This window comes from Larus michahellis, chromosome 7 (genome assembly GCF_964199755.1).
Source record: "Larus michahellis chromosome 7, bLarMic1.1, whole genome shotgun sequence".
In the NCBI taxonomy this organism is placed as follows: domain Eukaryota; kingdom Metazoa; phylum Chordata; class Aves; order Charadriiformes; family Laridae; genus Larus; species Larus michahellis.
Window position 1 is genome coordinate 12,796,973 of NC_133902.1, and position 13,331 is coordinate 12,810,303.

The window sequence follows — 13,331 nt, forward strand, 5'->3', positions numbered from 1 at the left end:
GAAATGACAGAAGAAAGAGAAACTTTAATCCGTTTTCATCGTTACAAAGGCTTTTCTGAAACCCCGCACCAGGCCCGGGTAAGGATTTTTAAGGAAACAAGGTAAAGTAACACCCTTAATCCAGCTGGAGCACTCCAGCCCTGCAGGGGGCACACGGGGGCGGGGGGTGGGTTATGCTGAACACTGGCACTGCCTGCAGCCCTCCCGAGGCCGCCCTGGGTGAGGTGTTCCCCCTCCCTGGCACGAGGGCTGTCCCAGGGGTTGGCACTCGGTCCCAGGGGAGCAGGGTGTCACAGAATTCCACTATGGCTGCAGCTGGCGCAGAGGCTTTACTTGTGTTCGGAGGCCCCGCTGTCCTTGGGGCCACAGTGGCACTGGAGGAGTGTTCCCTGCCAGCCCCAGCTGGGCACCGTGCAGTCCTAAAAATGTTATTTCACTCCTTCACCCGCTGCTTTTTCCTCTTCCTCTTCTTGGGAGCTGTTCCTGGTGCCGTTCCCTCACCGTGCTCTGGGTTCTCAGCTGCTGCAGGCAGGGAGCTGCGGACAAGAGCCAACAGCCTGAGCCACGCACCCGAGGTCCCCCTCCCCACACGACTGCAGCTCCTGCCCTCTACCCACACCCGCTACAGCCAGAGCCCTCCATCTCCCCTCCTCCTCCTCGCTCCAGGAATGCAGTATTCTCCCCCCCAACTCCCCCTGCAGCCCTACACCCGGCCATGGGCCCCCCAAAGCAGCTGGAGGCAGGCAAAGCCCCCCCGCGGCCCTGCTCTCACCTGGGAGCAGCAGCTCCTTCCCCGTACCGCTCCAGGACGGCCACAAAGAAGCCGTGGGTGAGTGTGTCTGCAGGAGAGGCACGGAGGCAGCACTCGGCTCCGGGGAAGGCAGCGAGTCCTCGGCAAGGCCAGGAAGGGAAGGCGTTCACCAGTCTGTGACGTGGGACAAGAGTTAGTGCCGAGCCCTGCAGCGTGTCCCGGCCCTGCGCCCCCCGAGGCCAGCAAACCTGAAGGCCGAGCCCCACTCCTGCAGCACGGCCTGCACCACATCCTCGTTCTCCTCCCGGTGCAGCGAGCAGGTGGAGTACACCAGGCGCTGGAGAGCCGGGAAGCTCAGGGCATGGCTCAAGACCTTGCGCTGGAAGCCGGCCAGCGCCTGCAGCCGCTCAGGGCTCGGGGCAGCCTCCTCCCTCGGCAGCCGGTTCACCATCCCTGCGGGGAGAGCAGCCGTCACCTGGGGTCCACGCACCCAGAGACGGCTCCAGGTGGGGCGGATGGAGCCCCGCACGTTACCTGAGCCGCTGCAGGACGGGTCGAGGAGGATGTAGGTCACCTTGCTGTACTTGGGGTCTCCGGGATCCACCGTCAGGAAGTCCTGCTGGGCCAGCTGGAAGCCAGTGACCCCAGCCCGCATCAGCATGGTGTTCATGGTGGCCAGGCGTTTGGTGTCCACATCAAAGGCAAAGATCTGTCTGAAGGCAGAGCCCAGTGCCCAAGAGAGGCATGAAGATCCCACCCGGCCCCAGGAATCGTACCGACAGCAGCAGGCTGCCCCAGCAGGCCTGAACACCGGCCATCTGCTGGGCAGGCAGAGCTCGGGAGCTGCTCCCCCAGGCAGGAGTTGGCCTTGGGAAGAGAGCCGGGGTCAGGGGCTGGGAAGTGAACCCCAACACAACTTCACGTCCCCTCAGGCCCTTCCAATGGCATGGCCCAGCGCTACAGAGCCCCCAGCCCACAAAGGGAGAAGCAGGCATCGGCCTGAGTTAGTGGGGCGGGGTGACAGGCTGCTTCCTGCCACCTTCTCCTTGTGCTCTCTGTGGACTCAGGGGGACCAGGGCCACTTGCACCCCCTCCGACCCCCCAGCACACAAACCTGCCCTCACCCCTTGTTCTTCAGGATGGCAGCCAGGTGGCTGGTCTTGTTGCCTGGGGCAGCACAGGCATCAATGACGTGGGAGCCGGCGGCAGGGTCGAGGAGGAAGGCAGGGAGGCAGCTGGCCTGCAAGAGGGCAAAGCCCTGTGAGAGGAGCGGGCAGCAAGCACTCCAGGTCCCTCCTTGACATGGGGATTATGTGACCCCATCACCACCACCATCCACCACTGGAAGTCTCTGGCGGCCCACAGCCCCATACCCCTCCCAGCTGTGGGTCCCCAGCTCCTACAAGGGCGTTTTTACAACCCGGTTCAGAGCAATTCATCCTGTACCTACAAGCTACAGAAGCAAAGTCGCAGGGGAGCCCCACAGCTGCAGGCTGCATTAACAACTTCTGCTTAGAGTTCAAGTGCTGCAGCAAAGCTGGCCCAAGCCCGGCCCTTGGAATGTAGGAGGGGGACAACCCTCCACCTGTCAGTGGTTTTCCTGTCCCTGCAGCCATCTGCTCCCCAGCTCCCCCACCTTATCCTGTAGAATTATGTGTCCTGAAGTGTACAGCAGGTTGTCGTGGAAGTCTGTCTGCGGAGGGAAAACCAGTAGCTCCGGGAGATGAAGATCCAGCAAGAATTTCTTCCCGGAGAGGGCTCTCAGTTCCTCCACGCTGTCCACGAGGCACAGGGAGGATGAACACACAGTGCCGCTTCACGGTGCCCACACCAGAGCCCAGGCAGAGAACCCTTTTTGTCCCAGGCCTCCTCTCCACTTTGGCACCAGGCAGCACCCGGAGAGGTGGAAAGTAACAGTGGGGAATGACGGAGACCCCAACCTGCCCTCCACAAGCACCAAGACCAACAACGCCTCAACCTCAACCCACAGGACCTCACCCCAAGCCCTTGCCACTCGCTGACATCCCAGAGAAGGTGGGACGGTGCAAGGAATCACTTACCTGGCTGCCTTGCCCAGGTAGGAGTAGCCCTGGCGCTTGAAGAAGTCAATCACATCATCCACACAAGTCTTCAGGGTGTTGACTCGGACATAGCGCGGCACCTGGGAGGCTGGAGAAGTTGTTCAGGTCAGACACAACCCGCCACTGCCACCCGCGACTGGGAGAGCACCCAACCCCGAGGCCCACTCACCGCCAGGGCTTGCTGCCTGCACCGGGGCCAGGAGGTCCTCGTTGCGGCTTACTTTCTGCTGCACCTTCAGACGGGCCAGCTCAGCCTCCAGCCGGGCCCGGTGCCGCCGGGCCAGCGCCTTCCAACGGCCCCCGCACTTCAGGCCCTTGCCAAAGAGCAGGTCGTACACCAGCACCTGCGGGGATGCGGGTGAGCCCAGCCGTGCCACCCTGGTCCCCGCCACCCAGGAGCGGCTCCCAGGCCCGCCCTACCTTTGCCAGCTGCGGGGGCAGCTTCTTCTCGGCCTGCAGCAGCGCGGCGCCAGCCAGCAGCTTCTCCAGCACCGGGGAGTAGCGGAGGGTCTCAGACACCAGGGCATACAGCTGCCGGATGTGCTGTGGGGCAGTCAGGGGCTACCCGGGGATGGGAACAGGGCCTGCCGCCGGCGCCCCCGGGCCTCCCTCCCCTCGGAGCTCCCCACGTCGGGGCTAACCCCCCCCCGGGCCTCCCCGCCTTGGGCCTCCCTCCCCTCGGAGCTCCCCACGTCGGGGCTAACACTCCCCAGGCCTCCCCGCCTTGGGCCTGCCCCTCCTCGGGCCTAACTCCCCCTTGGGCCTCCCCACGTTGGGCCTAACCCCCTCGGGCCTTCCCGCTTCGGGCCCAACCGCCCCGTGCCCACCCTGCCTTTGGCCCACGCCACCTCGGGCCTCCCCTCCCCAGGCCGCCGCCCTCCCCGGCCCCGCACCGGGAAGCGGCTGTTGTACACCAGGCTTTTGATGCCGCCATCGCCGCGCTCCAGCCCCTGCAAGACGGCGGCGGCCGCGCTGTACAGCGCCATGTTCCCGCTGCCGCTTCCGGCCGTGCGACCTCCCGGCCGGCAGGGGGCGGGCGGCGGCGCCCGGAGCGGCCCGAGGCGGGAACGGCGGCTCCATCGGCGCGGAGCCTGTATATTAACGTTAATTAATTAATATGGGTTAGTGACGCACCGCGATGGGGCTTTACCGGGGGCTCCGGCGTTGTTCATGCTGAAGTAAAGCAAGGTAAAGTGCGGCCCGGGCCTGGTAAAAAAGGGCTTTGCTTCGGAGCAGCTCCAAGCTGCCGTGAGGGAGAAGGGGGACCTGTCAGCTGAGGTAGCGCCAGTGTCCCAGGCTGGTGTCCCGCGCCGGTGTCCCAGCCCCTCTGACACGTCTTGGAAACCCTCCCAGCAGCCTCTGGCATCCCAGGTCGGTGTCTCCAGCCAGACCGACTCCAGGGACACCCGGCTGAGCAGGCATGCAGCGGGAGTGCCACAGACGGCGTGCTGCTTGCTGGGGAAGTTTCGCTGATGACACCAAACGGAGTGGGGAAGCGGACACCTTGGGAAGGCAGAGCCACCCTGCAGGAAGACCTGGACAGGCTGGAAGAGTAGGCTAACAACATGAGGAGGAACTTCTTTCCTTTGGGGGTGGCAGAGCCCTGGCACAGGCTGCCCAGAGAGGTGGTGGAGTCTCCGTCTCTGGAGACATTCCAAACCCGCCTGGAGGCGTTCCTGTGCCACCTGCTCTGGGTGACCCTGCTCTGGCAGGGGGTTGGACTGGATGATCTCCAGAGGTCCCTTCCAACCCTATGATTCTATGATTCTAACAAGAACTTTATGAAGTTCGGCAAGGACTGGTGTAAGGTCTTGCACCTGGGAAAACATCACGCAGGAGTGCAGCACAGGCTGGGATCTACCCGGCCGGGGAGCCTGGGGGTCCTGGTGGACAGTAAGCTCAATGTGAGTGAACACTGTGCTGCTGCGGCAAAGAAAGCCAACAGGATCTGGGGTGCAGCAACATGGGCATCACCAGCAGAGATACAGAAGTCATTATGCCACTCTACTCAGTGCTTGTCAGGCCACACCTGGATTACGGTGTTCAGCTTTGGTCCCCGCTATACAAAAAAGCTGTGGACAGGCTGGAGAGGGTCCAGAGAAAGAAAGGCCACCAAGATGACCCAAGGACAGGGAAGCCTGCCATGTGAGGAAAGGCTGAGAGAACCGAGTGTGTTCAGCCCTGAGAAAAGAAGGCTTAGGGGAGACCTGATCACCACGTTCCAGTATTTAAAGGGTGGCTTCAAAGAAGATGGAGAGTCCCTTTTTACAAGGAATCACTTGGGGTGATGGGGTTCAAGTTATTCCAGGGGAGATTCTGATTGGACACAAGAGGAAAATTTTCCACAATGAGAACAATCAGCCATTGGAATAATCTCCCTAGGGAAGTGGTGGATTCCCCAACATTGGACATGTCTAAGATTTGGCAGGGTGCTGGGCCAGCTTGTCTGGACCATGCTTTTGCCAAGAAAGATTGGACCAGATGATCCTTGAGGTTCCTTCCAACCTGGGATTCTATGATTCTGTGAAATACCGCTGCTTTGCAAAGTTTTACTCTGATTAGTAATAGGTGGTGCCAGTTTTAGGGATGATCCAATTGTGTTGTACTCGAACAACTGAAGGGTGTAAGAACCCCATGTAAAACCACATTCAGGTGCCCCAATTTGGTGGGGATGCCTCATGCGCAGGAATAGTCATGGTATATTTTGTGTCCTAGCCTCTCCTCAGTCGGCACAGGCCAGTTGTAACTTTTGGTGACAAGCCCTAGGAACGGATCCCCGGTGACTCTGCAATTAGGGGTAACACCAACTCACCGAGGGGCGGCTGGGGAGCTGCCCCTAGGCTGTGCGCAGTGTGGCCGAGCCAGTCAGGCCGTGCTCCCTGCTGTGTGCGGGTGCCCGGCCCTGCTCCCCTCACACTGCCTCAGCCCATGTCCCCAGGCACAGTGTCCCACCCGAGCAGGCTGTGCGCATGGTTCCCTGTGCCAGCTCACATCCCTGAGCCGCTGGAAGAGGCGCGGAAGAAGTGCTGCCCCGGGCAGGCAGTATCCTCCCACCGGGGGCTGAGGAGACAAATCACGCTCCGCCACTACTTTTTTGGCTCCCATTTTCCCCTCCCGGCAGCCCCCCTGCAGAGCATGCCTGCTTAGCCCTGGCTGCAGTGGGTTCCTCAGAGGCAGTACGCATGTTAGCCAGCAACCAGCTCACCTAACACAAACTCTGTTTATTCAGACATGTGAACAAAGACCCCTGGACACTCACAGCTCATGCTTTTCAGGCAGGCGCTCCTTTCCATAGGGAGATCTTCGCAGGCCAGCCATGATTTAGGCTTTTGGGTCAGCCTGCTATACTGGGGACAGGGATTCACAGATTGAGGCTGATATTTTATGCTTTTGGAGGTGAGCGGAAGGACCCTCCTGTGCTGCTAAAGCTCACTGCAGTACCACAGCTTCCACCAGAGGACAACTCTGCATGCAGCCTGACTCTCTGCTGCTGCCGGCTCTCAGGACTCGGCCACAGCCCTCTCAGGCCACAGCTTCATCCAGCCGGCCAGGCTATGGCTTCATGGGTTCCTCTGGGGCAGGATGGTTGTATGGTGCCCAGGGGTGCTGGCTTGTGGCAGGCGCGGGCAGGATGATGGGGGGGGAGTAGGGCCCTCTGTCTGGCCAGCACAGGTCCACAATGGGGTAGAGCTGGCCCTGGAACTCTGCCTGGAAGGTGTAGATGTGTCTGAGCTCGTCAGGGCTGTCAGCATTGTAGAAGGTCAGCTCACCCTTCTCATAGTGCAGGTAGATGCCGATGCGCTGGGGCCGGGTGGTCAGTGGCAGGGTGGCCCGTGGGGTGCTGAAGGCCTCGTAGACCTTCCCTTCCTTCAGGCCGATGAGCCAAACGCCGTTCTCGGGAGACTTGCTCAGCTTCCCTTTGCGGCTGACTGTGCCCTTGATGATGCCCACGCGCCAGTGGTTCCTGGTGCCCACAATCACCTCCCAGTAGTGCTGGCCACAGGAGAAGCCCTTGCAGGTAAGGATGCAGTTGCTGGAGTTGAAACGCTTGGGGTTGCTGTCCCGGCGCTGGTAGAGCCCGCACTGCACCACCGTGTCACCTTTGAAGAGCTCCAGGAGGGGATGTGCTGTTACCGGGTCCAGCTTCAGTGTCTCTGGAGCTAGAAGGAAAGCAGGCAGGCTCCAGGCACACTAGCAGGCAGGGCTCTGTCTCCGGGCAACCCCGGGGGCTGGCACTGCTCGACAAGCTGGCACTGGCTGAGCTTTAAGCAACTGGAGTGTTATGCCAGAGCAGGCTGCCATTGGCACAAGACACAGCCAGCCACTGCTCCAGGAGCTCTCCTGGGGGTGAGGAGCGCACAAGCAGAGGGCAAGACAGAGGCTGGGGCAGCACAACGCTGGCTGGGCAGCCTGTCCCACGCGCTGGTGAGCCAGGGCACCCGGCACACTGCCAACAGGGCGGGTTGGTACCTGGCAGGACACGGCGGTGCAGGCGCTTCCACACAGTCATCTTGATGTCGTCTTGGTGGAAACATGGTTTGAAGGTCACGGGGCTGAAGATGCCATCGCTTGGGTGCAGGCTGGAGAGCTCTGACCTGGAAAGATACAGGCAGCCGTGACACAGGTGACAGGGACAATGTGTGACCAGCTCTCACCTGGCTGCTGCATATGATGGAGCCACTAGTGTCTTGCTAGCTGCTCTTGCCCTCTTCTGGGGCTGAATGCATGGCCCTGGGCCATCCATCACAACAGCAGTGTCCATACGAGGCTGCCCCAGCAATGTGGGGCTGTCTGCTGGCCTGGAACCTGCAGAGGCACTGCCATCCCCATTGCTGCTGGGTCCCACCGCTCACCTGAACTGGGAGGAGCCATATTTCTGGAAAACACAAGAGAAGAAGAGAGTCAGTGGGTGGGAGACTGAGAGACCAGCAGCTCCTCTGCATGGTCACAGCTCTACACATCCATGCTCTGGGCTGGAGAGGCCAGGGCTCTCCTCTCCTGGGAGAGCTAAGGGCATTGCCTCTTGCAGAAGGCAGGTCTCTCCCAACAGGGGAAGCCCTGGCAGGACAGAGGGCACCTACATCTCACTTCTCATGGTGTTCCATTTGTGCTGCCCAGGGCAGGGCTCAGGCCTATGAGCAGCAGGCTCAGTGCTGGAGAGCCTGGCTGACCCTTGCTGCCTTAACTAGCAAGTGCACTCACACGGATGAAATCAAGCTGGTTTTCGTTGCCGAGTGCCTCCAGAGAGCTCTGCATCTCCTTAAGCCTCTGCAGGGCGTCTGATGTCTGCTTGACCTGGGACTCAATGGAGGTGATGAGCTGGGCTGCCTTCCCCTCGATGCTCTCCAAGAAGGTGGCCTTCTCCTCGTCAATGTACCTGTGCAGCTCCTGGAACTCCTTCCGGATCACCCACTTGAAGACATCCGCCTCATTCTGCCGAGAGACAGCAAGCAGTTGTGCAGGACTGCCTTGCTCCATCCCCTTCACCCGCTTTTTAGTTTCAGAGATGCCACCAGCAATGTAAACATGTCCCACCAAGCCACGCCCCACTGGCTTTCCAAACAAAGAGCAGTTCTGTATAGCAGGCTAGATGTTGTTTCATCCTGCTGTCCTCAGCAGCTCACCGCCACGGCACCCCTGCCTTAGACCTCTCCTGCCCCAGATTTTGATTTCCTGATGTCCCAACCAGCTTCCTCAGGGCTTTGAAAGAGCTCTTGGATCCCTCTGCTCCCAGGGAACAACCTGTATCCTGGGCTAAGGGGCAGAAAGTGCAGCTCCGGTCGCATTTGCATTGAGCCCTTCTGAGGAGCCCCACTGTGAAGCTTTAGCCACAGAAGGGATGCCACAAGGTCCCTTGGAGACGTCTGCTGCGTGGGAAATGGACACACAGCTAAACCAGGCATAAACTCAATGTGAAACCACCAGCGTTGCTCTGGGAAGCCTGCTCTGAGTGGGGTCTTTTCCACCTGTTACCTCCCCACCTCCAAGGACATTCGGTCAAACCAGCTCCGAGTGGTGCCCCTGCCAGGGTGCTCGGTAAGGGTTACATCACCCCTTCTGAAAATAGGGCTGTGCCACCAGACAGGGCTACGTCACCCTTCCCGAAAACAGGTCTATGTTTCATCCCTGAGTTTCATGGAGAACACAAACCTTAGGGAACAGGGTGGAAGATAAGCCCTGTCTGCTATCCCAGGGAAAGGGGAAGAGGAGAGGAGGAGAGGAGTGAGCTGGGGAGACCCAGAAGCAGAGGTTGCTCCAGGGGCACTGTGGGACACAGAGGACTTGGGGACACGGGCTCCCTTGGGATGTGACACTTACTGCGATGCGGCTTTTGTTGTTGATGAGCTTGCTGAAGTGTTCATCCAGGTTCTTCTTGTACTGGTGGACATCGGTCAGCAGCACAGACTGCTCCTCCTGAAAAGACACCACCTCTGGAGGAGAGACCTCTGTGGCAGCCTCCTCTATCGCAGGCAGTGCTTGTCAGCCCCTCGAGGAGCACGTGGCCCTCAGAAGCCATGTTCTCCTAAGCTTTCTCTAAGCTTTCTGGGGCCCTGCACATCCTGCTGATCCTTACCCTCTTGATCTAGAGGATTTGGGGTTGCCAGAGGCAGGAGAGCGCTCAGAGCATGGCCCCGATCTGGACGCTGCTGACCAACTACTCTTGCCAGGGACACCATGTCTCTGCTCCCATTCGCAGCCCTCCGTATCTCATACCCTGTGGCAGCTCTGCACTGGGTGAGCAGCACCCTCCCAGTGCTGGTGCCGGGAACCTGGCTGGGGAAGGAGTGTTTCTGGTGCCTCCTGCTCTTATCTTGCCGGTGTCAGGAGCAGAGGGGACGGGTGGCCTTGTGCTTTTCCATTCCTGGGGCTTTCATGTGATGCTGGGCAGGGGACACCAGTTGTTTACTCTACCTGGCTGGGGCTCCTGTTTCCCTGCCTCCCTGCTCTCCTGTGGCACCTCGCCTCAGCCCTTATCTCCAGACTCTGTTTGATGCTATTTGGAAACAGTCTTGAAAGGCCCCGCCAGCACTCCCCAGTCCCTGGCTCTCTCCATCCCAGTTCAGCCACCAAAACCATGAGACCGCTCAGCCAGGGATGTGCTCAGCCTGAGAAATGGCTGCCCCCCCCTCCCCAGCCCAGGGACCCTGCCCCACATCTGTCTGTGCCATGGGTCCGTGCTTCCCACGCTGGCATCATTTCCAGCCTGTCCCTTGTAGGAGAAGGGACATTTGGCCAGCAAGCACTGCAGGTGCCCTCACCCCCACCCCTGGAGCCCTGGCCGGCTCTGCCTGCCAACCTTCATCCGGCAGTACGTGGTAGAGATGGGGACAATCTTGTGCTGGCGATGGTTGCCAATGGTGCCGCACAGCCCGCAGATCACCTCTTGGTCGGCCTCGCAGAAGAGGCTGAGGGGGTTGTGGTGCGTTGGGCAGGACTCTGGGGTGGGCTCTGCCTCACCCCAGCTCTGCAGCGCCTCAATGACGCGGGCCAGCGTGACGTTGGGTGGCGAGGCACTGCAGTCCACGGTTTGGCGGCACACGGGGCACAGGAACTGCCCGTCCAGCTCTCCGGAGAGTGACACCACGCAGGACTTGCAGTACGAATGCCCACACTGCAGCATCAGGGGCTCCTTGAAGACCTCCAAGCAGATGGGACAGAGGAGCTGGTCCTCCAGCTCGTTGATGCTCATCCTCCGAGCCATCCTGCCACCTTCCCATGCAGCCGCACAGACCTGGCCTGGGAAACACGGGTGGGAGATGAGTTCTGTTCCAAGAGCAAGATAAGCAGAGATGAGCAAAGACAGAGTGAAGGTGAAATGGAGAGATACCTCCATTCCCCCAGCAGCAGCGCGGACAGTTGCAAACTCATCATTAAGCTCTGGGCAAAGTCTGAGATGCTTGTTTTAACCTGTGATGGGTTTGGGCTCTGGAGACATGAGACCGCACCTGGACACGCCTGCTGGATCTGCCTAAGGTGTCAGCAGGGACCAGCAAGCTGTTCCCCATCTTGGGCCTTTGCCTGGCAGGGGCGTCAGACTGCAGCCCACCTCAGTGCAGACCTGCCTGTGCGTCAGGGCTGGAGACAGAGCCGAGAGGGATTTTCTGCTGAAAAATCCCAGTATTGACCCTGACCTGTATGAATTCCTACACATCTATTTGGGCTCATTGTCTCAGTCATAGACATTCCTCAGAAGGATTGGCATTAGCTCAAGTGATGCATCGAAGCAAAAACAGATGCTCCCTGTCTCCCTGTCTGCCTAGGAGACAGGGACAACCACCATGCAGTAAACACGCAGGAGGCTGGATTTGACTGATAGGAGGGTTGGGAAGCTGAGGCACTGTGAGCAGGGCTGTGACTGCAGCTCACCCCCTTGAAACACACTGCGGTCTCTGGTGCCCGCAGCGCTCCACATTCCTGGCCAGCACTCCCAAGAGAAGGAGCCCAAGTCCCTGCCTCTGCCGCCAGCCCTGCACGTGGCCAGCCTGTTGAACACCTATAAGGTTCGTGCAGCATTGCCTCCTCTGCTCTTCCCAGCACTGTGGGATACAACTTCCAAGATCCTGAGCAAGTCAAAGACATGACCTGAAGTTAAGGAAAATAAACCTTAAGTCAGAGACTTAGTAGTTTCTCAGGGGAAAAGGGAGGCTGCGACCTAAGCTCAGCTTTTATCATACATTGCTATAGGAGCTTGGTGAATCAAGGAAAGTTTGAACATCAGCCTGTGACCCATCAGACACCATAGGACCCTGTACAGGGGAACCAGCTTAGGCTGCTCCCTCTGCTCACACAGGAACACCTCCCGGAGACCCGAATGACAGCCTCCCGCTTGCCACACCACTCACGTGTCCTGCGCTGCTTCCACCCAGACCCGGCTTGGGCTCTGCTCGTCCTAGCGCACCAAGTCTGATGGACATCACTCGGCTTCTCTCGACCAAGCTGAAGATTTCCACCCCATTGGAGGGGTGGATGAGGCAGGTGGTGGGACCAGTGTCCCCTTGGCAGGACGGGGAGCTGAGCCGCTCCCCTCCTGCACCCTCAGCCCAGGCAGGGATGTCCCTGCTTGCTGGAGAGAGCCCAGGCAGCCTCTTGTTGTCCCCTTCTGCTCTGAGGACAGTGACACACCCCCACGAAGGGCTGCCCACCGCCCTGCCTCACGGGTACAGGTACACACATGATATGACTGGAGCCTTGATAAGAGCTGGCAGTGTTTGCCTCTGTGAGTGGCTGTCTCCCTGAGTCACACTGGGGTTTCACTCATCCGCACTGCTTGGGTCAGCAGAAATGTTCTCAGCAAATGCACAAATCCAGGCTGGGCAGAGAATGGATGGAGAGTAGCCCTGAGGAGAAGGACTTGGGGGTGTTGGTGGATGAGAAGCTCAATGTGACCCAGCAATGTGCACTCACAGCCCAGAAACTCCGCACAGCCTGGGCTGCATCCCCAGCAGCGTGGGCAGCAGGGTGACGGGGGGATTCTGCCCCTCTGCTCCGCTCTGTGAGACCCCCCCGCAGTGCTGCCTCCAGCTCTGGGGCACCAACAGCAGAAGGACACGGAGCTGTTGGAGCGGGGCCAGAGGAGGCCCCGGAGATGCTGGGAGGGCTGGAGCCCCTCTGCTGTGAGGACAGGCTGAGAGAGCTGGGCGGGTTCAGCCTGGAGAAGGCTCCGGGGAGACTTTAGAGCCCCTTCCAGTCCCTAAAGGGGCTCCAGGAAAGCTGGGGAGGGACTCTGGATCAGGGAGGGGAGCCATGAGGCGAGGGGGAAGGGTTTTACACTGAAAGAGGGGAGATTGAGATCAGATGTGAGGAAGAAATTCTTGTCTGTGAGGGTGGTGAGCCCCTGGCCCAGGTTGCCCAGAGAAGCTGTGGCTGCCCCATCCCTGGAGGGGTTCAAGGCCAGGTTGGACGGGGCTTGGAGCAACCTGGTCTGGTGGGAGGTGTCCCTGCCCAGGGCAGGGGGTGGCACTGGGTGATCTTGAAGGTCCCTTCCAACCCAAACCATTCTGTGATTCTATGAAAACACTTTCTTATCATCTAAAGCTCTTTTTCGGTTGAAACAGTGGGGTTTTTTGTTGTTCGGAGAAAACCTTTCATTCTTTTGGAAAAGACCAGAAGGAAAGCCAAAGCGTCGCTGGTCCAGTATGGGGCAGGGCACGAGCATGTTTTTGTCTGACTGTGCAAAGAATGGTTTCGTGTAATTACTCTTGTTCTGGACTTACAGCCAGCCCACAGCTTCCATCTCAGCATCGCCCAGGGGAGCTGGGGCCCAGGAAGGTTTCTCAGACAGGAGGGTCCAGCCATGGGGGAGGACAGAGGTTTGGGGACTGGCCTGGGGCGCACCCCTCAGCCTTCAGGCTGCAGGTCTTCGGGCCGTGTTATAGATTGAGGCCCAATAATTGACAGGAACCAGTCCAATTAATCAAATTAGTTTATTAAGCAAGCGGCAACAAGCAAAACAGCGCTGGGCGGCCGGGGAGTCTTTGCTCCGCCAACGGCGCACACCC

The 13,331-nt window shown here is 59.7% G+C and overlaps 2 protein-coding genes across 2 annotated transcripts; both read right to left on the reverse strand.

The window, feature by feature from the left end:
* Positions 1-4: 4 nt before the first annotated feature.
* NSUN5 (NOP2/Sun RNA methyltransferase 5) lies at positions 5-3,860 on the reverse strand. Its single transcript, XM_074595875.1, has 10 exons — positions 3,726-3,860; positions 3,253-3,375; positions 3,002-3,176; positions 2,812-2,920; positions 2,388-2,526; positions 1,876-1,991; positions 1,286-1,464; positions 1,000-1,204; positions 773-925; positions 5-536 (listed from the first exon to the last, which is right to left on the reverse strand). The coding sequence occupies exons 1-10, from the start codon at positions 3,816-3,818 to the stop codon at positions 434-436; spliced, it is 1,395 nt and encodes a 464-aa protein (XP_074451976.1). The 5' UTR covers positions 3,819-3,860; the 3' UTR covers positions 5-433.
* Positions 3,861-6,384: 2,524 nt separating this feature from the next.
* On the reverse strand, positions 6,385-10,534 carry TRIM50 (tripartite motif containing 50). Its single transcript, XM_074593500.1, has 6 exons — positions 10,130-10,534; positions 9,151-9,246; positions 8,035-8,265; positions 7,686-7,708; positions 7,303-7,427; positions 6,385-6,992 (listed from the first exon to the last, which is right to left on the reverse strand). The coding sequence occupies exons 1-6, from the start codon at positions 10,532-10,534 to the stop codon at positions 6,385-6,387; spliced, it is 1,488 nt and encodes a 495-aa protein (XP_074449601.1).
* Between the last annotated feature and the right edge of the window lie 2,797 nt (positions 10,535-13,331).

What these genes read in the sequence shown, in the direction of transcription:
- NSUN5 (XM_074595875.1), bottom strand. Translation starts at nt 3,818, where the DNA reads ATGGCGCTGTACAGCGCGGCCGCCGCCGTCTTGCAGGGGCTGGAGCGC. An exon ending in TGCCCCCGCAGCTGGCAAAG is followed by an intron (nt 3,177 to 3,252) that starts GTAGGGCGGGCC and finishes GCATCCCCGCAG; the next exon opens with GTGCTGGTGTACGACCTGCT. An exon ending in TACCTGGGCAAGGCAGCCAG is followed by an intron (nt 2,527 to 2,811) that starts GTAAGTGATTCC and finishes CCTCGTGGACAG; the next exon opens with CGTGGAGGAACTGAGAGCCC.
- TRIM50 (XM_074593500.1), bottom strand. Translation starts at nt 10,534, where the DNA reads ATGGCTCGGAGGATGAGCATCAACGAGCTGGAGGACCAGCTCCTCTGT. An exon ending in CCACGTACTGCCGGATGAAG is followed by an intron (nt 9,247 to 10,129) that starts GTTGGCAGGCAG and finishes GTGTCTTTTCAG; the next exon opens with GAGGAGCAGTCTGTGCTGCT. An exon ending in TATGGCTCCTCCCAGTTCAG is followed by an intron (nt 7,428 to 7,685) that starts GTGAGCGGTGGG and finishes GTATCTTTCCAG; the next exon opens with GTCAGAGCTCTCCAGCCTGC.